At 38.8% G+C, this 25,008-nt stretch overlaps 1 protein-coding gene across 7 annotated transcripts in view; it reads right to left on the bottom strand.

The window, feature by feature from the left end:
- pdlim5b (PDZ and LIM domain 5b) overlaps positions 1-24,828 on the bottom strand; it is a 39,995-nt gene extending 15,167 nt beyond the window's left edge. For 3 of the 7 annotated variants that reach the window (XM_023279738.3, XM_023279740.3, XM_023279741.3), the window contains exons 1-3: positions 24,645-24,827; positions 17,465-17,570; positions 7,227-7,378 (exon numbers count right to left, since the gene is read on the bottom strand). In XM_023279738.3, coding sequence (XP_023135506.2) covers positions 7,227-7,378; positions 17,465-17,563 — 251 coding nt within the window. In that variant the 5' untranslated portion in view covers positions 17,564-17,570; positions 24,645-24,827. Of the gene's footprint in view, positions 1-7,226; positions 7,379-17,464; positions 17,571-24,644 lie in introns of all 7 variants that reach the window. The other 4 variants (XM_023279739.3, XM_023279743.3, XM_023279742.3 and 1 more) reach the window with 4 other exon arrangements.
- Between the last annotated feature and the right edge of the window lie 180 nt (positions 24,829-25,008).

Genomic DNA, 25,008 nt, shown 5'->3' with positions numbered 1-25,008 from the left:
CCACTGTTCAAAACTGCAACTCTTTTCCTTGTAGATTAAAGCTCCACAGGCTGTGCTACTGTATGTGTTCACAATACAGCAAAAATCCTGCCCCTAATGACGACGCAGTAAAAATTTTATTCTAAACACGCCTCTGTTGCTTTGTTTTATTTGATCACATATGCAGTTACCTACCACGTTTATTTATGGACCAAATGTATAGATTACAAATCTTTAAAAAAGCTAATTAATGTTTGCAAGATGATAATAAACATAGATTGGGACAAACTGACAGCAAAAGACTGCCAGGAAGAAAAGAGTGTGGTTTTCATCAACACAGACTTCTCTGTGTACCCGCTCTGTCTCCAGAATAAGAGAACGAGGAGGTTACCAGGAGGACTAAGCCTGAGGGCAAAGCAGAGTGACGCATTTCCACTCTGCCTGTGTCTCTTTGAGGGCCAAGAGAAACAGTCTGGAATATGGCATTTGACTGACTGATGGAGAGGCTAACAGACACAGTTTTCTCAACGCAGACGCTTGCCATACCAGTTTACACATATTCCACACACATCCATATTTTTAACATAAAGGAAAAACTGCTCACATATGAGTAGCCTTTAATTTTTTTTCCTATCCCAGTTTCACTCAACCCTCTGAAACCAAAACCTGCTGGCAGGTTTCCAAGACATGTTATCTTTTGAAATTTGCCAAAATGACGCCACTGATCAGAGCCAGACACTGTAAAAATAGCAGGATTTGTTAGACTTTTAACATCCCAACGGTCATCTATGATTCGCCATTCAGTCAGGGAAATTAACCCAAACTAATCTTAAAATTGTGATATTTGATCGGAATTACTTAACTCCACATGTCTCACTTAAAGCTTCGCCAAAATAAACTGTTGATTCTGTACAAAACAAAAGAAATCTGTGTTCTTTAGCTCAGATGTGAAGCCATGAGAGACACAGTTGTGACTAACAGTCACATGACAAGCATTTTCAGCTGAGCTGGGATGAACTGCAGGCTGTGTCTACACAAAGCAAATCTGAGAAAAGTATGAGAACACAATACAATGTAATATGTGAAATATCTATATTGTGTATATTCACCATTTTTTCCGCTACATGTAACACCTGAGGGTTCAGCTTTTGTTGTTCTTTTTTGTAATCTATAGCATCACTGTTATACTCCATAAAACACATATTTGGGGCTGAATTTTCTAGCCATGCGGTTTCCATAGAAGTACGGGACTTTAATGAAGTGGAAAAATGAGCCAAGAGCAAGCAAAAAAGTGATCAGAGTAAATAATGCCCAGAAACTGCATGCAGTTCAGAGAGTTTAGCAACACTACAGAGTTTGGAAAAGTACCATAGACACATATTAATGATCTCTAGTCACAGTGACAGTTTTGTGTAATCTCATCATATCAAAGCAGGGCGGGTTGTCCTTTCATCACAGGGTTGCCGGTTTAATCCCCAACCACTCCATGTACCGAAGTGTCTATGGACAAGACACTGAAGCCCAAATTGCTCCCAATGGCACCTTGTATGGCAGCTCCACCACCGCTGGTGTGTAAGTGTGTCGATGGATGAATGAGAAACACAGTTGTAAGTGCTTTGAAGAACTTAGCTAATGTTCAAAGCTGCTATATAAGTGCAGACCATTTATCATATTATATGATACACAGGAGAATAGAGCCGAGTGCTAGTCACTTTGCTATGAATAACACACAGATTATTCCAAAACCTTGCTAACGTGATCTGCCCTCTTATATTTAACTTGTGTTGTAAATGTTGGAACTCTGTGGGAGACCTGGCAAACACTGTCTGTTATCTTAGATTTAACACTGTATGAACATTTAAGCAAAAACACGGAGGAGGAGGAAAAACCAGGAGAAAGACATAGGAAAGCAAAATAAAAACTCCAACAGAGGGATGTGGAACTAGCGGGTGGTGGGGAAGAATCCTTTTTTTCTATATTTTTGTTTTTTCATGCTGCCAGCCTATCCGTTCAGTGGCAAAACTCACAGCTTGTGTCTGGCACAATGCCTCTTCTGTGTTTCCATGTTCCCTCTCTTTACACTGCTCTGTCATATTTTACCAAAAAGGAGCATCACCAAGGAGAGCCAGTACAGCTCACAAGGACATTTCAATTTAAAAATTAAAAAAAAAAGTCAGAACAGGAGGTTTCAAAGGAGGTGCAGAGATTTAAAACAGTGACAGCATTAACAATAGATGCATGGTATTTCCAGAGGTAAAGCTTATCAGCATGTAACTAGACAGCCTGTTGCCTGGATACTTCACTAAAAGGATACTGGATGAGTCTGCATGTCTGGTGTGTGTGTACACGTGTCAAGAGAAACCCGGTGCACTTGTGCATATCAGAAGTCACATGCATTATATTGATAGAAGGCATACCATTCATTTCCATGTGCCTCTCTGGGAATAGTACAGCTCCTCACTGTGAGGGTAATAACTCATATGCGTCTGTCTTTGCAAGAATATTACAGAATAAAAACTCAACTGTAGTTCCAAAAATAGATATTCAGATTTAAACATTTAGCTCCATCAAGAACAAGTTGATGAATAGATCAAGTAAGGGAATGAGGGAGATTTCCTTGAGGTCAAATCACTGCAACCACAAAAGAATAAACTACCCTCTAGTTAATGTATCTCATAAATGCAAGCCCAAGCAATGTAATAAGCCCCCATTCTTTCTTATTTTTCTTCCGACCACCACACCACATCTGGATGAAGCAGCCAGGAGTCAGTGGGGGCTCTGGGATGCAATGGATTGTCCTTTACTTCACCCCGTTATAACCATAGCATCAGACTTGTTGGGTGTATATTGGATTTGTGTGAAAATGGCTGAAGATTGGCTCCAGAACAGCCCAGCAGCAGATAAATGTTTAGATAAGAAATATGTTTAGGATATAGTGCAGCTACAATACTGTCTCCATGTGAGCTGGTCCCACAAAGTTGTAGTTTAATCAAATAAAATCTGAAGTTAGAAAACAGGATTTTACCAAAACAAAATAAGGATAGTGGTGAAATGAGTTAAAGGTTTAAGGGTAATATGTTGACGTATGTAACTTTGCACTGGAGATTTCTTTGGTAAAAATTCAAAAAACAATCAAAAACAGTGATCTGCTCCGTCAGGCAGCAATGCATTAGATAGATTACTACAGCAGTCGGCACCTTCCAAAAGCTTCACACCGTTCCAGACACACACACAAACAAAGTGGAAAATGCACAAAATCTGAAACACACATGTGCTGTGTGAGCTGACATGAATTCATGTGTAAAGAATGAAAATATGGTTGGATCATAGGGCTAGCTGCGTTAATCTGTATTATCTTTGAGGTTTTGGAGCCAGGTGTACCCAGCCACAGCTCCCAGGGAGTGGAGTTTCATTGCACTGCGCTGAATATTTTAATGACAATAAATAAACATCAATTATCATGCTTTCCTTAGGCTACTTCCCACAGCTGCCTGGTGACTGTGAGCCGCTCAGCAACAAGATTTCCATAATATCAGAATAAAAAGCATTCGTAAATTTAACTAAAAACTGCTGGGCATATCAACGCCATGTCAAAATGAATGAATAGAACACTTCAAGCTGAAACCCTTAGACAGCCAGTCGGTTATGTTTATGAAAGCCACTGTATTAGCTAAAGTTAGCACGTGCTGTTTTGTGTATAAATGTACACACTGATGTAACTTGAGCCCTCACCAAATGAAGTGCTGGATCCATATCGGAAACTGCCAGACAAAGCATAATTACTTTTAATCTCCCTGGATGCGATCCCTCTTACAAACACCAAAGTATCCTACTAAATACTTATAATCCCCATAATAATATTCTGCCAGTCAGCAAACAGACACCGCTTTGACAGATCACAGTGTAGGAAAGGAAAACCTGTCTTCTCCCAACAACTCTTTGCTCACTGAGGCTCATCTAGTCATCTGTTATGATTTACTCGATGGTGGAACGACAGGATAAGGAGGGTACTTCCAAAGTCCATTTCCTCTCTGATCAAAACATGTTTTCCTTCACTTAGCAACATGAAAACAGCTCTAATATATCGGCATGACGGCCTTATTTGCTGAACAATATAGAGAAAGACTAAATATATCTAAATCAATTTTAAACGGATGCTATTTTGTTGGTAAAATTTAAAAAGAAGATAAATGAACAACTTATGCATGACTGTGTGCTTTTATAAACATTTTCCTATTATGCCCACTTCTTAAAGCATAAATTTAAAGTAATCACTAAGGTATGTATTTTTTCCCCAGCATTTAGTGTTTACAACGGATGTTAATGCTTCAGTCTACAAAAACTCTGAATAATCCAACGCTTATTAGAGAATTCAGTGAATACAGCAGAACGTGTTGGTGTAAGTAAAGCTTAAATATACATGACCAGTTCAAGCACAGTCTAAATAATAGTAGAAAATGCAGTGTTTCTCCTCAGTCAGATGGCGATATTTTTAAACAAGTTGGTTTGGATGTTTAAGCGTCTTTTTAAAGAACCGGCTGAAGAATGTGAACCACAACAAAATGACACAATGGGACAAATCTGCACTCACATTAATCATCTCGTAGCACTCCTGTAATGTTATTATGACTCCAGCAGTCTTATCAGTGATCATCAAAACCATAAATCAAATCTGAGGACATGGATGGAGAAAGCGGTTCTTGACAGAGGGAATTCTATCAAGTTCGTACTTGTAGCGTTACAGTCTTTATACTGGGTTTAGGGTATTTTATTTCTGAAAACAATAGCATAGAGATCATATTGTTTAGAAATCTTGTTCCATGTTCCTTTCACCACCATTTTATAACTCTTGTAATATGATATTTATTATACTGGAATAGAAGTAAATAGCATTTCCTTATGAAATATATTTTTAAAATCAGATTTTTCCCCGTTGCAAGAAAAGATAAAATAATAAACCCAGTGCACTTCAGGACTGCACAGTGTCTCTCACACTCTGCGTCACCCTAAATAAGATTTACACACAAACATTCCACAAACTGGCTTCTAAAAATGCAGCCAGAACCAAAACAAACTACAGCCATGTATTATTTGTGACAAGAGGACCTTTGTTGTTTAGTGGGGGGGTTTAGTTGTAGTTTATATGTACTGTGAGACCAGGATGCTTGATGTTTCATTGTGCATCCATTACACACACTAGATTACATACAGCTGTGGGACAGGGCTATTTTCAGATGGTTTTCCCACGATTAAAGCACAGAGGCTCCTTTCTCCTTTGATGTGGTGATGGAATGACAGGACGAGCAAACCAGGCTTTGAGTTTTTCTGTCAACATGTTTTACAGCTTTGAAAGTGTGCGTGCTTTGCCCCTATTTTCTTGTGCCTGACACTAAAACTACTCTTCGCTGTTCTTAAATATGGCTACCTTTAACAATTTGCTCCTCTGTTTGCTCTTGGTCATTCTTTTGATTATAAGAATGTTATACAGGCATAGCCTCTGCAGGTATACTGAGGAAGGGTCACATCTTTTTTATATTTATTTTTATTTTATTAATTTATTGTCATTTGATTTTATCATTAGTGGGGGTTTTTTGGTATGGTTTAAACTTGTCTGTAGTGCATAACTGTATTGTGTCATATAGGGTATACTGTCTATTAAAATGGTGTATTTTGCTTGTCAAAAAACACAATAAATACAATATTTTAAAAAATACGTCCAGACAAGTGAAAATACAGCCTTCTTGAGAATGGACTACTTTCATTGGTGGACAAATATAATGACAAATGCAGTTGCAGCCCAGTTTCTTTTTGTTAAAGCATGTATCACAGAACAGAGGGCTTTAAGAGCTTTCACTTAATGTGTTCCTAATACTATATATGAGGTTAACCTCAAGAGCCTCAGAATATCGTACTTTTGCCTAATGGGAGGAGCAGAAAGGCAGCTGATGAACTCAGCACAATCAGATAAAAAGCTGAATGTCTTCTACAGATTCAAGGCTATGCAATATACCAGCCAGGGAGAGCGTTTCTAAACCATTAGTTAAGTACTTCTTTACAATGAAACAGAATTAAGATATTTCTTTATGTGGTGTATAGCATTAATATATAATGCACTGATTTTAAAATGACACTTTTAGACATGTTATTGCTGGAGATGTAACAGGAGTATTTTCAATCTCTGACCGGCAGTTTAACTGGGAGTGAACTTAAAATGATTTGAATTAAACCTGTGTAATAAAGTCTTAAGTATGATGCTACACTGTAATGGTAAATTTATGTGTCTGTGTGAATGTATACAGTTCAGATAAGACCACAATAAGTATGCGTCTGTCTGCTACACAGACGTGTTGCATTGCCCTTCACAATGAACACAGAAAAACACACAGGGCAGGGTTTCTGAAAGGCTGGCTGCGACGTTGCACTTTTTACAGGATGTAGCAGCTGGTTACAGATTGGCTGTAGCATCCTTAGTTTCCCTGGCACATGCACAGTTGGTGTGCATGCACAGCAGACAGTCTCAGACTTGGGTGGATAATGAAGTTTAAGTCACACGCATCGTCACACAGATCCATGAGGACACGTAGACATGGAAAGCATGAGTTGGCGCAAAAACGTACCATTGCTTTGTCTAAATATTAACTTGTCCACACATGCATGACTATAAATCTGATATCATGCCACTACAGTCAGCTCAGCGTAATTATGAGAGCGACAAGATACATAAATTCGATGCTACCGTGCAAGAAACAACAAGCTCAAGCATTTTTTAACATTTTCAAACTCCCTAAAGGACCACAAGGGCATCTGCTGTGGCAGAAATAGTGAGCTGTTTTAAATTTGTGCAACAGGAATTCATCTGTTTCAAATTATGAAAAGGCTAATTGAAAAAAGCACAAATAAGACAAATATGGCAATCAAGCTCTCCTGTTGCTGGTTAAACTTGTTTTGTTTATCAGGTCGCCTCTCCTATTAAAGGTACCTTCGGATATGTATCACCTGCTTGTGCACAAACCCATAAAACAGGCTTCAATACATTTAAGTAGGAAAAAAATCAGCAAAGTATGCAAGTTGCTAATGCTAAGACCCTCATATATATTTACAGCAGTCTTAAATGAACAAGGAAAATATGTGATGACAAACATGAAAATTTCCTCAAACAGTAACTAGGGAACTGTGTCTTGTTGCATGCACTGCAATCCATAGATGATGGTGTGTATGTGCTGTATGTTCATGTTTAAAAGTCTTACCTCTGCAGAGTGAGACTGAGATGGTCTGTGCAGGCCTTTATCTTGTTCTGGGCCTCTAGGTGATTCATGCTCTCTGTGGAAACGCCATCAATAGACAAAATGATGTCTCCAACACTAATCTTGGCTTTGGCTGCCTTTCCTCCATCAGTCAGCTGCAACGACAGAGAAATAAATAAGAGATGTATGCTCGACATGCACATATTTGCAGCTAAGAATATCAACAAATCTACCTGCTAGTGGAGAAAGATCCTTTTGTAAACTCCTATTTTGTTCATAAATGTCTAAAGGCACATTTAATTCCGCTTTCTTTTTTGTTTGTTTTGATTTGTTTGTAATGTTTGCACTTGAAACTTTACGGCTTACATCATTCCATAGTTAAATACGAGAAAGGCATTTATCTAAAAATGGTGCATATGCATATCATGTTGATTTATATCTTGTAATCACCAAGCATTGTTACTTCCTTTCCCTTTCCTGTCTTATGTAACCATCGTCAGATAAGATAGGCATCTCATTCGCTTCACAACATGAACATCACAACACCCATGGGACAGGACTCTAAAAACCCACAAAACAATCTGTTCATAAAAAAACCCATAACATTCCCACAATGATGACTCACACAACCAAATCACAACTGCCCACAATTCCAAACCACATGGTTTGAAAGTTTGAATTTCAATCATGAAAAAAATTATGCTATTCTTCAGCTGGTCTGTTCAGGACATTTAAAGACTTGCTGAAGCCGCTCCAGGCTCTTCTTTGCCTTTTGTTGACTCTGTTATTGTGGTACTGAAAGGTGTTGGTGTACAGATTGCGTGCTCTGAAGAAAGTTTTCCATTAGATAATTAATATATTCGGCTCCACCTCATCTCAATTGGGAATGTCTTTTTCCAGTTGCACAAATTTTTGTTTTTCTTCACATTCTAGGTTCTATGTATTGAGTGTAAAATGGGTATTTTTGTATTATAAACTCTATATACGCATTGTGTAAATTAAGCCTTAACATGCATAAAGAGTGCTTTGTAAATGTGGGACGTATGAAAGGCCACACCATTTTCAAGGAGAGAACCACGCAATACCTGGCAGCTTTGATTCAAAGTGTGACTTAGCTTAAAGCTCTACAGCTGTCAGTCTGACAGATAGCAGCATAAGGTAGGGCTGGGGTTTATATGGTCTTCTTTCCCTTTGCATCACGCAGAGACTTGCATTTTACATACAGGGTGTAACATAATAAAACCATGATGAAGGGATGACTCTCTCCCAGGTAGTGTGACTGGCTGCTGATTACACAAGTCTGTGCACAACTCATCAATCACTCAGCACACTCTTAACACCCTCAAAACCTGCACAGAAGCCATCATCATCAGGACTCTGTGTACTCGTCTCATGCTGGCTTCGTAACGATCGTAACTTTATGTATCTCTCAACAGAGTGAAAGAATAGAACTCAGACGTGGCAGCACAAAAGAATAAAGAGGGCATGAAGCTCAACGAGAGGAAAGTGATTTAGCCTCTCAGCTTGAATGTGTGTTGAATATCAAACTGGGATTTAGATGTCAAAGCAGAATGTGCCAGCTTTGCACGAAAAAAATCCACATTTCTACGAACCAGTAAAATGCACACGCAAGCAAAAGCATGCAATGTCTTCTCAGCATTAAGTTATCTCCAGTCACACATACTTGAGTGAAAGTATTCCTATGCACCAGCCCTGATTTAGACAGATAAACACAAAACAAGATATGCCCTTTCCCCATTGCTAAAGAAGGCATTCAGGTTAGGCGACTCTAAAAACAGCCGACTGAACATAAAGAATGGGTCATTGTGTTAACCCTCATGATAACAAATTAGGGCAAAAGAGTGGGAAGGAAGGAGACAAAGAATGAGGAAGTGACAGCATTGAATGGCACATATCTTTGGACTTGTGCTTTCCTTGTGTCATTTACGACTAGATCAGTAGCGGGAAGTGCCTCGCTGAGACTGATGTATGCATACCAACGTCCAGGAAACCTATAGTGCAGTCACATGCTAAGCACTACTCACAAAAGACAGGGTACTCACAACACAGGCATGAGCAAAGCTTCGACTGACTCACTCACTCAATCAGTGTCCGACTCATCGACACACCTGCCAGCGTTTACCGAGCCTGCACTGACTCATTTACTTTCAATAAATTAACCCATTTCTCTTCGTTGTAATCAGCAGAGTGCAAGAAGTCTTCAGAAATCATCTGCCGGCTCAGTCTTGCTCTACTGCACAGCTCCAGAGGTCAAAAGGAGAGGAAAGTTGCTGAAGGGTTGTTGAGTACACACATTCCTGTCTCTCCATCTCACAGTGTCTCGCTCTCTATGTGTCTGAGAGGAGTGAAAAAGAGATCTCTCCTTGTAGGGATATGATTAAAGAGAGCGCCGCATAGTTCTATATATGGCAATTCCTCAAACATTTAGTACTTCAATACATTCAGAGAGGAGAGTGTCCTGAAAACATTCTCAAAAATGTGTTTTTATTTGTGGTTAACAATGTTTAATGCTTCAGTCTGTGGTGAACAGAGAGCATTTCAGAAATCCTAACTGCTTTCGCTCAAACACTGTCTTTCTCATGTGGATACAAAACAAATAGATGTTACAGTAAGAATCCCTGGCATGCAGAGACTATAAATATAAATCAAGAGAGGTCTGAGACACTCGTGATGGAGAGCAGATAAACAATGAACAGGAACTCTGGCTCTGTGCTACTCCAGCTCTCTCAAAGGAGCACATTTTAGCAACGTGTTTCACCAAATCCTATTAGCCACATCAAATTGAGTAATGTAATCAAAACGTGTTGCTATTTTAAACGTTGCTGGGTCAGAGAGAAAAGTTCATCCAAGAGTCTTTCACACAGGATAATTTAAGGAGTAAAAAGGCCACCAGAGGGCTTTGTGTTCATTTACCAGATGAGAAAGATGCTTTCCAAATGAATGAGGTGTCTTTCCAACTGTGCACATGAATGGGATTCCAGACACATAATGGTGTGGCTGCTGTGCTGCAGTGGTCCTCTCCACACTGGTGATTTAACTGCTGTAGAGTTACTGATAATGACTGGTTGTTCTACACTACACATGTAATAATCCTGTGCTCTCACAAACTTCGCTTGAAGGCAGGAAATTGCACAATACTTGGCAGATTCATCTGAAGGATTATGATAAATCTTTATACATAATAAATATTAGGATTTTGAAGCTACAGTTAACCTTAAACCAAAGTGTAGCCCTAATTTATTTCTGGTACAACTGCCTTTGTGGAAAAACTCCATCTTTGTCTATATGGAGGAGAGGCATGTTGTACCAAACTGTAAAAACACAAGAAGTAGAACTGAAGCCTAGAAAAACAGTCCATTGCTTCCATATGTCTTTAATCAATCTATTATACAGTCATAACCAAATACAGACATAAAAGGGGGAAAAATGGTTTATTCTAAATACTTCTCAGATTAAAATGTTTACTCAGCAATCAATTTATCCTTAATTGGGCAATGAATTAATAAATAAAGATAAAAAAATGGATTCATTATGAGTGAAAGCAAGACTGAGAGATTCTGTTTCAAGAGAAAGCAGCTGCGTTAAGTGGCTACATTTATGACACAAACTGTCCCTCCACTGGAGCAAAAAAACTGCTGCCAAAACTACTAATACACTGGAATTTACTAAACACACCAATGCCATATTTTTAGAACACTGATTTATAGTTACAGTGTTGCAACAAATATGAAAAATTTCAGGCAAAGAGAAGACAACTGTGCTTCTATCAACTATACATCCACTCAATTCGAGGTATTTAAGGTCATTTAAGATATTTAAGATCACACTTGAGCATCCTGAGGATAGTAATCATCTCCATCCTGGTCGGTATGTAACTTCCTGCCTTTTGTGAAATTACTGAGTAAGGAAGAGGGCTGTGGTCATTTCACATCTGAGAAGTTATGTTACAGGAAGCGTCTTGCGGTGAGAGTTGGAAGGCCTGTGAGATGTATGACATGTCAGTGTAGGATAGAGTAAGATTAAGGACCTTATATGGAAAAGACTTAGGACTAACATTATGCTATCACAAACACATACAGCTAAAGCAGACAGGCCCACTCCTACTATGTAATTATAAAGGTGCCTAAGACTTACGTGCTTATAAACTTCACAGCTACTGGCAACAGGACAAGTTTTACAACACGACTTTTTTGATTAAATATGTCAGAAAACCTGATGTACGATTTGTAATTTCAAACCATATGGTTCCTGCATGCATTCAATCGGTAAAGCTCATTTAAAGAGAAATTGTAAACTTTACAGGATCTCTTATATCTGTCAAGGGAACTCTAGATAGTACATCAACGGCAGCCTGCTGGGTTAGCTCAAGCAGAAGCCATAAAGTACTGTTACTTTTCAGGAGTCTTGAAGGTGGAACACCTTGCGCAAACTGTTCAGTGAGGAGGAACAGCGACGAGAAGTACAAAGCAATGGAAAAGCAGCATTCAGCAGCTGGGAGGGGACCAAATAGTAAGCACTCTATTTCTCTAAAGCCAAACATCCCAATTAAGGGCACTTGAACAGAGGTAGACAAACGGTTGTCATGCTTTGACCCCAGTCTCTTACTACATCAATCTGGCCCGCTGGAAAACACGAGATGCCAGGCAAACCTATAAGGAGCTCTCAGTCAAATCGCCATGACAACGCAAACAAAAACACACAAAGCAGTACCAAACCGGCACTGAATACTGAATGCTCTTAAGTCAGGTTTAGAAACAAACCCGGCTGACTGACGCTGCTGAGCCAGATGATATGAAAAGGCTGTTAGACACGGTGAGGCCTGAGCCAAGTGCCAGGGCTGGTTTCCACCTCACCTCCATCCACGGTTCATGCAACCTTCCTGCATAGTCTAGACTGGGCCTTTTTGTATGTCTATTCAGCTAATGATAAGTGGTACGTTTCACCTACTGCCTGGATAGTAGCCTCATCTGTTCTGTGTAATAATGACATGACTGACCGAAAAAAGGTTTTCCTATTTGCAGAATATAGTGTTTCATTGCTTTCCAAAAGCTGAGTCATAAATGCAAAGATCTAAACTTCAAAAAGCCCTGAAATACAAACAGATAATGGTAAATGGATTGCATTTATACAGCACTTTAATCCAGACAGTTGTGCAAAAGACTGTATAATGCTTTAAACATGGAAAGTTTGTTATCACTGTTGGCGGTCCGAGCTGCAACCATGAGGAAGATCACGTACAGTGGATTATCGCATCAGTGGATTTCTCTTTAAATGTGTTTCATCACAAAAAAAATATGATTGATTCATTATTCTTATAGCTCTCCTATATACATTAAAAAGACAGGAAGCAGATGCTCTCAATACAACTGGAGACAGACACCAGGGAGATCATACTGGGATCAAACACATACTACAGATCAGTTTCGACCAAACCCATCTGTAACTTCAACACATATCCAGTACCTGCATATTTCACAGACTGTTAAAAAAAAGTACCTTGCGAAGTGCATTTTATTGTACATATTCATGAAGATGAGAAATACTGGTCAGACTTCACAGGTTTGCAATTACATTTCAGTTTCCATGTAAAGGTGCTCAGGAGAATTTAATACAGGAGATAAATTAAAAAAAACTAAAACACAAACTATGTTTGTGCAGTTGTGCAGCACAGACCACAAGGTATCTGTTTCAATGGTTCCCAAAAATACCAGGGGAGTTTTTTACAGCTTGCTTTTATTTTTTCTGGACCTGAGCTGAAGCAGAAGTTATGGCATAATGTCAGACAGCCAGATTATTCTTTATCCAAGCAGCTTAACAAAATAGAAACTTCTCAGTGTATTAATTGTAAATCAATGATAAATGTACAAAAGGCAGAATTCCTCCAATTGCAAGGATTCTTGCAGTTACAGTTCAACAATTGCTATCATGTAATGTTGTGATATTTGATATTCAACACTGAACTTTCCGTCCTATTAAAACTACACATTGCAGCCAACTCAGTCACCCAATGACCCAAGAACTACATTATAAATGTTGCATGACGAGTTTTTTGAAAATATTACAATATGTTTGTGAGGTTTTCAACGATATCTGTAGCGTTTCCTTACATAATATACAAGATCCCTAATATATTTGTGTTTAGGATGTGAAATTACATTTTAGGTAGCTTAATGTCACCGGAGGTTATCCCCACTGTTGGCTAGAATTTTTGTTGTGTGCAAAGTATGCAGAAAGGTAATTAAACTGCAGTTTTGGTTAGCCATTCATGTGCAGGATTTAAAGACGCTCAGAAAACGTCTGTGAAGAGGGATGTCTGGTGAGCAAAGGATACATTTAAAGTTAGATCAAAGAGCACAGTAAAGCATGTTGTGAAGCAAAGTAAAGTCACAATACTTGCAAGAACAACGGTTGTCACAGTGACAATTCCTGTTCTTTCAGAGTCAAAACAGCTTCACCATGTTGAAAAAATTCCAATATAAGTGTTACTTAAAATGTTTAAAAAACAAGCCATCTAGCAGTAGACAGCCTAGTGCAAACACTGAGCTAAAATTAGCTTCACAAAGTATCACCAGCCTCTAAAACAACAATTTGAAAGGACACCAAAGACAAGAGAAGGAAGTGAGGGGTCAGTGGAAAAATAAAGGAAAAATTCACTGTGCTGACCCTGAACTGACCTGCAGTGAGTAAACAGTGACACACAAACATGCATAGTAGAATCACAGTTACTTGTTTATGCAGTTTTTGTAGACTTTTATGCTATCCCAGTCAAATAATGATAATTCAAGTGTGTTTTTTAGATGTGGAAGCAGTCGAGAAATGCCTAAAAGGAACTGGAATAACCACAGACTACAAGGACGGAAATAGTCCAGGGGAACAGAAAGAGAGAGACCCACACAAATAATGCACATAATTGAGTACTTCCTCTATAAATCATCATATAGTGTTGGGTGGTCCCACTTGTAGCAAACAGCTGCATTGCTTTAAGGTTACATACAACATGTACCTATAGAATAAATGACATCATTCAGTCTTGTGTTATGAAATGCACATTTGCTCAACATATAAACCCCTACAGTTTACAATGTGGTGCAATCACATTTGATATTCATAAAATAAATCATTCACTGATGAAGTTGCACAGTGTTTAGAAGTGGCATTTATTTTGGACTTAATTTGTTTATGAACTTATGATGACTTTTGTGTGTTTGAGGTACGCTATTCATGCTGTGACATCCAATCTAGTATCCCACACTACATATGAATCATGGTATGTACTCCACCTCATGCTTTAATTTAGTGTTATTACAACAACCAAAGCCAAAAAAATCCAAAAAAGGCATCAGGATAATAAGCTGTGGTTGTCTTGTGACTAACCTTATATTCTGTGTATAATTTTTGGATCAGTTACATATGGTAAACATATGTAAAGTCATTACATCATTATACCACGGCAATCCCATCCATCCAAGCAAAAATAAACACAAGCTTTAGTGTGATATAATCAGACGCATATTCTTTCCTGCAAAGTAAGTCTTTTTAACATCGCAGGTCTCTAATGAACCTTAAAATTAGCCTGCGGTCAACACAATTTTCTCTTCACTCATCTAATGAAGGAACTGAAATAATGGTTAAACTGCTGGCAGATGTTTCCACAGATGTATCACATAACTAAGTCTTAAATTGTAACTCTGATTACAGATACAGCAATCATTACAGATTACTTGCATTGAGTACTGACAGATCTGACAATAGCCTAGCAAATTTAATCAAATGCAGGTATTAAAATTGAATATAGAAACATTTCAACTTCGCCACGACACAGTCAGCTAACATCCAGCATGTATTATGTTGACTGTGACATGTGTGACCTTAGGATTCTTATAGACAAAAAGGTTAGGCTTATTCCTGGCGCCTGGACAATAACAAGAAACCTGAGCCATTCTCTAGGCATGTGCTGGGACAAAAATACGTCACCGGAGTGACACTCACCAATAATGTGACGGAATGAGGCGCTGCGAGTCGTGCTGCCTGGTTTAGCAGTGCTATGGCATGCTTCACACCACAAATGACTCAACACAGGACTGCTGGTGGACACAAGGACTATTCAACACTTTCACGGCTCATGGAGCAGCTACCCGCCACCAAATCCCATAAAAACTAGCTTGTCGAGACGACCACATTACATGCACTCGCCATTTTCCTCGACTTGCACTTTCAAGGCTTTTTGGATCATTTTTCCAACTCACCTGTCTCGTTTTATGTTATACTCTAGTAAAATATGACATAGCACATCCTTACAAATATCAGAGTCCACTTTTCATTTTTACAACTGGAAAAGCTTATGTTCTATCATGATATTAAGCACATATTTCTGTCTAATAGTAAAACTGCAATGTGAAATTAATGTCAGAACTCTTGCATTTGTAGCTCACAGGAATATAAAGTTAAACTGCTTTGTGATGTTATGAACAGATGTTGACCAAAGTACAATAATTATGTAAAGTAATGGGATTAATAAGACAACTATAACCTATGCAAGTTGTCATTAACTTTGTTATGCAATGTTGAATTAAAGAATGTGAATATATATAATACATTATTGTAAACAATAAAAACCATATGGTATATTGTGATGTATAAAGTTCATACAACAAATTATATAGCTGTGTAGATGTACAGTATATAGTTCACACGGTATGGCTTTATGTATATAATAGAAGGAAGTGGTTTTTACATACATAAATAAATGACTGGAGGAGGCAAAACAAGTTCAGGCTTTTAGCGATAATGTTTCAGACACAATGTTTTTTTAAAGCTATTAAACTGGAGTTGGATTGTTCTTTTGTTGGTTTTAATGTCGTTTTTACGGGCTCAAACAAATAAAAGTAAATGAAATACGAAGGTGCTCCAGTATGTGATGAAGTTACACATGTGGGCGTGCTTCACTCGTGTTGGTTTTAAGATATGACAAGAGCTCTACTGAAGACATAATGTCCTGCATACCTATATTATCATAATGGCAAGACATAAAAATAGTCTGTGAAGCTATGCTGTCCTTTTAATACTCTTGGAGTAACTATGTCCCAACACACATGGTCGTATTTCTACAAAAGAAAAGTCATTTCTCTCACCACATGACACTCAAAATTCTGTAAGCGATCCTGCCAGCAACAAATAAACAGAGTGGCAGAGTGGCTGACCTTGGACATGACCTCAAGATTACAGTTTCATAACAGGAAGTAGAGTGGGAACTAAATGACACTGCTCATTCTGCAGAAGCCGGAGATGTACTCATAGCACTAGCGGCTGTACTGGGGGAGGACAAGCTGCCAACTTTTAATCCTGCTTGACAAGGAGAAATGCTCGGATAATAGAGACACTTCAGAGAGACATAGACATCCTTGGGCTAACAGAGACTGCTACTTTACAGACTGTGAGCTGCACTCAGGACTTTCTTTAGTTTTTGCAGCAACCACAGTGTTTTGCACAGAATGCTGTTATACTGTGTACATAAAGACTGTGGCTGTTTATAGGCTAAAGTCTCGGTCTGTCTCGTAAACAGGCCCGTTTTTTAATCAACAAGCCATCCAGCAGTGAGCTCAGGGTTCGGAAGAACCTGGTCAGTCTAGTCTGAATTTATGTGGTCCAAAGTCCCAAATAGTTATTACACAACCACTGCAGCTTTCTAGAGTTTCAGTCAGTTGGGCCATTTAAGGACAGGTTCTGATGCTTCCACTGCAGACAAAGCACACGTAGTCTCCTGTGTCTTGGATCAGGACAAATACCAGGGGAAAGGCCAGGACACTTAGCGCTATCCCTCATCAGAATGACCAAACTGACATGAGCCGTTAACAGCTATTGGCTTCATCCTCCAAATATATCCTGTGTGGCCATGAGAAAGATTCAAGGGGGTTCTTCAAATTGACAGATTGTGTGTTGTGGTCAAAATAATGTTACGTAACATTATTTTGACAACAGGCACAGCCTTGACAGGAGGAAGGTAAAGGCCATGGGGCACTGAGCGACAGAGCCATGAACTGTTAAAGAAGCTGTCTAAATCCAGCAGCAAGTGTCACGCATACGAATCGCACTTTCATCACTGACAAGGCAAATGGCATAATGAGCATGAACAGCATTCCTCTGAGGTGACTGTCATGAAGTGAAGGGCACATAAGAGGTGTGTGTGTGTGTGTGTGTGTGTGTGTGTGTTTTCCACCCACCCGTGAGATGGTGAGGGGCAGACAGAAGTCCTTTCCTCCTTGCAGTCTGAAGCCCCAGGGGCCAGGGCCAGGCAGGGTGACACTGTAGTTGCTGCTCATGATGCACCTTTAAACAGAAAAACTGATATTTTACACTCTATTTTGCAATAAATCAAATAGGGATATAATCCCACAAGACAAAAACTCCACATTGCCAAAACAAAATATATAAAATACAATATTGAATGCAAACAAAATTAACAACAGGAAAAATGTGCATTAAAGACACTGTAAAGAATAATGACTCTTCCTTTTTGGCATCTAATAACTCGTAGCCAGACCTTTTGGTTCAACTGTCACAGATTCACGGCTTTATAACCTTTATCACAATGAAACTGAAGTACAACAGTCTATTAATAGTCCTCTTCTGTAGCTGCTAGCTCTCTGCCATTAGCTTTGGCACAAGCCTCAAGTCCTGAGCAAAGCTCTCCACAATAAGAGCAAAAGGGAGTTGGTAATATATTGTTTACAGTACAGCATCTTAAGTGCTGGTGGATAAATATGCTGGACTGAAGTAAAAGATTTCATGCTTTTTGGAAAACATAAAATGGTACTACTATATCAGCAAGTCGCAAATGGAGCTAGAAATAACCTGCAGTAGTTAAAGAAAAAGTAAAAGTCGGAAATGTTTCTATTATGTAATCACTGATAATCTTCTGTTTACTTTGAAAAGCTCAGATCAGCGATCTGAAACTGCACTTTGGACCTATCATGTCAGTGTTCTCTCACCGAAACCACTGCCTAAGACAAAATATGTTCTTGTGAGAAAAAACAAGAAACTGTGGAGCTACTATATTTCTGCTTATTGCAATGTAAACAGCAGCATAGTTTTATAAACTGCAAAACATGCTGATTGTGATCATAATGTCTTTACACATAGAGGTTAAAAAAGCAGTGCAGGGGGAAGTGAAGCACTTTGAAAAATGAGCATTGCAAGGCAAAGGCATCATCATTCCTTGTTTTTCAAAAGACTGGGTACATTTTTGTTATTTATCTTCCCACTAAGACATGGTCGACTAAACCGCTCATTCCTGAGGTTTAGAGCTGGTAATTGAGAGATGAGAGATGAAATGTCGTGTGTGTTTCACATCTTGCTGAAATCCATATTAATCCCTAACAAATAAGAGTGAGTATTAGCTTTTCTGCAAACAAGTGTGGTGGTGGGCCTGTAGGGGGACAAAGTCAAGACAAGACACACCCTGGATGGCCAGAGACTGGTTAGAGCTCAGCTTCAGTTCACTGCCAGCTCACTTTCTTTGTCAACTTGTTTTGCATTGCTATTATTTTCATCTCAGTGGCTGAATATAAAACCACAATCACGTAGGTGCTTACAAATACAGTTTCCTGTGCATAGAAATGAAAAGGATAGTGAGAAGATGAGATACAGCAAAGCTTTTTCGGTGCAGTGAAATATTTCATGCACTATTGGGTTTCACTGGTTTTGTCATGCATTCCTTTTCCCCTAAAACACTGAAGCTGCAAGCTATTTACTGGAAGCAATTCTGAGGTTAAATGCAGTGACATCTCTGGATTTAGTACATTATTAGATTGATAACTGGGAAGACTTGTGTACAATATTTGAAGAGTACACATTTCTAGTGTGTGTGAAAGAAAGAGAATCTGATTTTCAACTGTGTGGCCTACCAGCCCCTGTGTGCGACTTAAAAAAAACTCAGATCCTGTGGAAATATATCACCTTTGCTCTACCCAACAGGAAGGCTGAATGTTGACATGAAAACATGACATCAAAGGCTAACCCTGGAACATTATATGTCACATAGAGTGCATTTTAACTACACAGAGGAGGGGAAATCTAGCAGCCAATCTGGGTGTGACTTTGAACAGATGGATTCACTGCTAGTGGTTATCAGTATTTATTTTAGAGAGCATCTGAGAACCAAAGAAAGCAAAGATTTTCTAGTTCTCATGTAGTGAACTAAAGATCTGGCACCTCTGCTGAACAAATTGGAGAAGAAAAGGATTTCTGAAGCAATTCTTTCTGCTCTAATAATGCTTCTTTTATTACTGGATTTGGTGAAGATGACTTCACTTTTGTCAAGGACATATCCCTGTCACTGAAAAACACGTGCCTTCTAAAGTAAGCAATTCAATAGTTCAACACCTGCCTTACAAGTAAAAAAAAAAATTCACACATTTGTGAGCTGGCCAGTGCATTCCATACTTTTCTGCTGAGTAATTCATGAATAACAATCCCTTGCCATCCCAGAGGCATGTCTTTTTGAGGTTATAAGTCATGCTGCCATCACATATTCCCTCAGGGAGACAACACCACCTGCTGTAGCCGGTCACCTAGTTAGTTGTAGTTTTGGTCTACACACAGTCGCACCATCACGCCTGCAGGGGAAGAAGCTCTTTCAAGAAAAGGAGCCACAAAAAAAGGAATGAAAAGGAACGAGGGGAAGCATTACAGCTACGTGTGAAAGTGTATCGAGAGAAGAGGAACAGTGGCTCCATAAAGTGTTTAGCACAGATAAATTATCAGTGAACTTCTATGGAGTTCATAAAGTTCTCCTAAATTGTTAGATAAACTGGATTTTGATGCATAGAAGACATTTAGAACAAGTCTAAAGGAGAAGAGGGTGGTCATTTGACAAAGCCTTGAACATACCTCTCTAAATCGCAAAAAAAAAAGTTTGTTTGAAACTTAGTGAACACATCTATCATCAATTGTGGTGATGCGGGAGATCAGAAAGAGCACACATTATTCGTTTAAACAAAAAATGGTAAAAGGAATCCATCAGGTCAGCAATAAACTAAATTTTCTATCCTCCATAGTTAGATATTATGAAAAAGTTTAAATATACAGCGCTTGAGGCAGGCAACAGAAGGAACAAACAAAAAACCAGGAAGTGAGAAACAGCACTGGGGAGGATATCAGAGTTCAACAAGAATTCACAGATACAACTGAGTTCACACACTATATATTAAGGGTGCAGAGGGAAAGCGATACGATGGAAACCATTCATAAAATGAAATTTGCTTAAGAACATATATGAAAAGTCAGCACCTTTTGGAGGTGTACTATTTTCAAATGAATCCAAAATCAACGTACACAGATCTGATGGAAGAAAAAGTTTGTGTGGAGAAAGCCTGAGGAAGAAATGTACAGCCAGCTGCCGTTTTTGTTCACTAGTGTGACTGAACTTGTATTTATTGACGGAATTAAGAACTCCAAAGAATATCGTAGTGATTTGGATGCAAACAGTCGCCTGTTTAAAGAATGATTCGTCCAGAAGAAAATAAGCGTCTTAGAATAACCCTTCCAGAGCTCTGACCCAAATCCCTTGAAGAACCTATGGGACACCATGGAGGAAAAACATCAGCTCTCATGTGGATGAACTGAAGCTTTGCTGGCTAAAAAATGGAGGAAACCTTCATCATCACTATTACAGAAGCTGGTCAATGCCCAGATGTCGTCAAGCAGCTCTGGAAGTCGAAGGATTGCAAACTAAACAGTCCAATGACTTCTCTCTCTTACTTTAGAACTCTGCGTCTAAAATTTCGATGCATTTTGCTTGAAAAGTGTCTAACGTAGTGATTTTCATGCATTTTTAAGTGTGACTAGAGTGTCCGAATATTTTTGAGATCCAATGTAGCGCTACTAGAGGGGCCACAATCAAACTAATACAGCTAAACTAACTCAAACATTCAGAATATGCAAGTCTATATTAAGACAGCAAACTATTTAGAACAGCTGTCTCCCTCTTCAGGGTGACCTTGGCTTGAGGTGAGCCAAGAAGTTTGATTTTAGGAAAAATAAAAGGCCTAACCCAATATATTACCCACAAAACCATCAAGAAATTCAACCGTTTCCATATGTAATTGTTAAATCGCTACATTACTTAAGATATATCTTTGCATGAACTGTTAATAAACAACAATTACAACAGATATTTATAATCAAAACAATTTCAATTATTATTGTCACTCACTCATAATGTTCTAAAAACTAGGACATGAGCACTACTGATTTTCTAATCACAAAATAAATAACTAAACCACATCTTAAGCGCTGTTTTCATTTGAGTTCACACCTTTGAGCTGCCAACGGTGCCAAATTTTCAGTGTTCTAACAGGACACAGCAAACACAAATACTTTGTGTTTTATGCAAAGATCTTCGAGCGAAGAGAGCAGAGTACATGTTCCCATTGTTGAAAGAAACCCGTGGGGGATTCACAGCACTGAATTGCTCAGTTGTACAACATATTCTCTCGGTATTGGGTTTCACAGTCATCTGGGACATGTCATTAAAGACACAGAACAAATTGCTGAAATTTGGATCGCAATGACTCAAGTCATGCTAGACACACACATCAGTAGCATTCCCTAATATGGAGAGAACAAACATTAGGCTCATCTCATGTCCCTGCTTGTTTTGCAATCCCCAATGATATCATGCATAGACATGAGGAGACACACCTCTTAGTGTTCTCCAACAGAGGAAAACAGTTGAGCTGTGCAGACAACTTTATCAGCAGCATTCACACAAACCCTTCACCAACTTTGTTAGAGCCTAATCCTAGTTATTTTCCACTTGGACCTTATCCTGCAAGTTTCTATCATTATGGCACTTTATTCTTCTAAATATTTCAGCACTTCCACACCAGAAATTACAGGCTCAGACACGCTTTAATGCTCGTGTGGTAGACGTCATTTTAACTTGTTTGATCCAATCAGTAGGCAGACTGTCTAAATTGTCTGATATTGAATTTAAATGTTTGGTTTTAGAATTAATAACAAAATTAAAACTCCAAATCATAGTGAGACTAACAGAATTATTAGCAGTAAGAAACACAGGCTATGATCAGTGATACAATCTTTCGCTTGATCTTGTCATGTCTGGTTATACAAAAGCTTGCTCAATACGTACGTTTTGGAAACTCCACTAACGTCCCTGGGTGTGGTGGAAAATCATTTAATATCATGGAATCATACTAACGCTACACAATATACCCTGTCAGCATCAATATTGCGATGTGTGTATGCGTAATGGTGACATCACTGGGAAAGGCAAATTAACTAAAACACATTGTGCTGCAACTTTCTTTGCCGTTATGTGCAAAAAGAAAAGTTCTCATTTTCCATGACTAATCTTCAAGAGAAGACTGTCTGATATCACATCATTCACTCCCTTTAACGGTTCTTGGATACATGGAGTTTATTTTTTTGAACTTTATTCATAAGACAAACTTTGCTGACATGCAGATTCCACAGGTGCACAGCTACATAAGCGAGGAGCACTGATAAGAAAGATTTGGTGGCAAAAAGAAACTGAACATCAGTTGTATGGGAAGATATCGCTTGCAGAAAGGAGGATGTTGACTAAAAACAATTACATGTGGCAACACAACCAATTTGTTTGACGCTTTAAATCAGCGCTACAAAGCTCTACATTAGCAGCACAAAACCAGATCTGACCATCCAAAGCAAAAAATATACATTTTGAATGCCTTGTCAAGTGTTACACCATATGAAAAAGGTTCCATATATTCTTTTTTTTAAATATTTTGGATACAAATCCACTCCAACTCCAGTCATTCTACAATGATTAGCTCCTTCCGAACACAGTTATTCAAGGCCTGTTTTTATCATAGTCCTATATATTGCAGAAAACCAAATATTTCAATATTATTTTTTCCCCCAGTACCACGCAGCCCTACATCAAACACAGGTCACCTTCATTTGATGGAAGTGTAGTCACCACTCTGACCTTGATGCCTTTTCCTTTTTTTCCACAATATTTTTATTTTGTTTTTCACAGCAATGGAAACATCTTTACATTGTATATAAAATAGAATACAAACTGTTTTGCTGCTTTTTAAAAAAAACAACAACAAAAAACCCCACAAAAACAAACAAAAAAACAAACAAAAAAACTAACAGCAAACAAATAAACAAACAAACTGCTTCTCTCCTCTATAAACTTTAGTGCAAGTCCAGTTACAGTCTGTTATTTCAAAGATAACACAACTAAATCAGCACTTAAGTGCCCTTATATTAGTACATAAGTGCACATGCATTCCTATGAGAATATACACAAAAATAAACATGCAGGTGCAGAAGCTGCATGGTCCATCAATCACTCATTAATCTGAGGGTCTGCTAAATCTTGATCCTTGACGTACTTCACAAAGGGTCCCCATATGTTTTCAAAGACCTGCTGCTTGTCTTTGATGCCTTTTCCACTGCACGTGTCAAACTACAGCTGTTTCAAGTCACGTTTCCTTAATGTAACCTCTCGGTAGTGAAAAGAAAAAAATCAGCTCTCAATTAAGGTGAAAATAGTGTGGAAATTGTGCCTTTCAGAGGCTTAAAGCTCATTGTCGTGCTCCTTTCACAGCGCTTCAGGAGACACTGTTGCCTGGTGACATCATTACAGGATGTGTTGACTCACAGTTCACTTTTACAACATATCGTACCTCACTAGACAACTGTCAGTGAAAACAAAGAGAAAAAGGATATTTGTCAATACTTGAATGAATCATATTTATTGTGACGTCAGATTTCTTGTCGGATTACATCATCTGAAAGCCTCCATCCTTCAATATTCCCATCTTAACTGCTGTCACTGGGACAACTTGTTCCAGCTTGATTTTATGGGATACTCACTTTTTATCCCCAGACTGGTAACACATGTTTAATCCAAAGCAACTCCTGTATTTTCGTCACACCCAGCCTTTCAAATGCCTACTTTTAATTTAGCGTCAGAGTGTGTAAGTCTAGATTATTAAATATAATGTGAATAACAGAGATAACCTACTACTGTCACTTTTCAGCTTGTAATCACTGGTACTAACAGCACAGGTCTTCCTCTCAAATGTGTTGGAGAGGCTGAGTTTGCCTCAGTGGGTGTGACAGAAAACACGTCTGATAATATTAATGAAACTGTCAGACAGACTTGTAACTTCTAAAAAAGAAAAGTCTTTAAAGCAATTGCGGAGTTTTGCTAGAAGCAGCATGAGAATATAAACTCGGGAAAGTTATAGTCAAGACTAGCAACACATTTCGCTAACTTTTTAATCGCAACTTCGTTCCAAAAAGCTCTAGAATAAAAGCAGTAACTTTCCCTGAGTTTCTGTTTTAAATATTTGCTCAGATATGGGGAACAGCAGGACTCACCTTGCCTTGTGAAGCCGGGTTCGGTGTTTGAGAGAGAAAGAAGCGTGACTTTACTCCGTCGGTTCTGTGCTTCGAAGAACTGGACTGTGCGGAACTGAAACTTCCGCATATAAGCCAGCCCATGTGTGTGCCGGTAGGAGGGTTTACAGCCGGGGTGTGAGTTGTTCTCAGGGGGGTAACACGGCAGCAGGCAGGGGCTTGTCTAACGGAGGGACGGGGCAGGTTAGTTATGGGGGAGAGAACACCTAGCGAAGCCGAGCTAAACTGCAGCTGCGCCGGTTTGGGGGAGTAGTTAAGCTAAAAGTGCAGTTAGCAGAGTCCTCCTGAGGAAAGTGCCAAAACCACAAATTAACTTATTTCATAT

Source organism: Amphiprion ocellaris, chromosome 17, assembly GCF_022539595.1.
Source record: "Amphiprion ocellaris isolate individual 3 ecotype Okinawa chromosome 17, ASM2253959v1, whole genome shotgun sequence".
Classification (NCBI taxonomy): domain Eukaryota; kingdom Metazoa; phylum Chordata; class Actinopteri; family Pomacentridae; genus Amphiprion; species Amphiprion ocellaris.
Note: the sequence above shows the minus strand (reverse complement) of the source record. Positions and strands in the feature narration are given on the sequence as shown.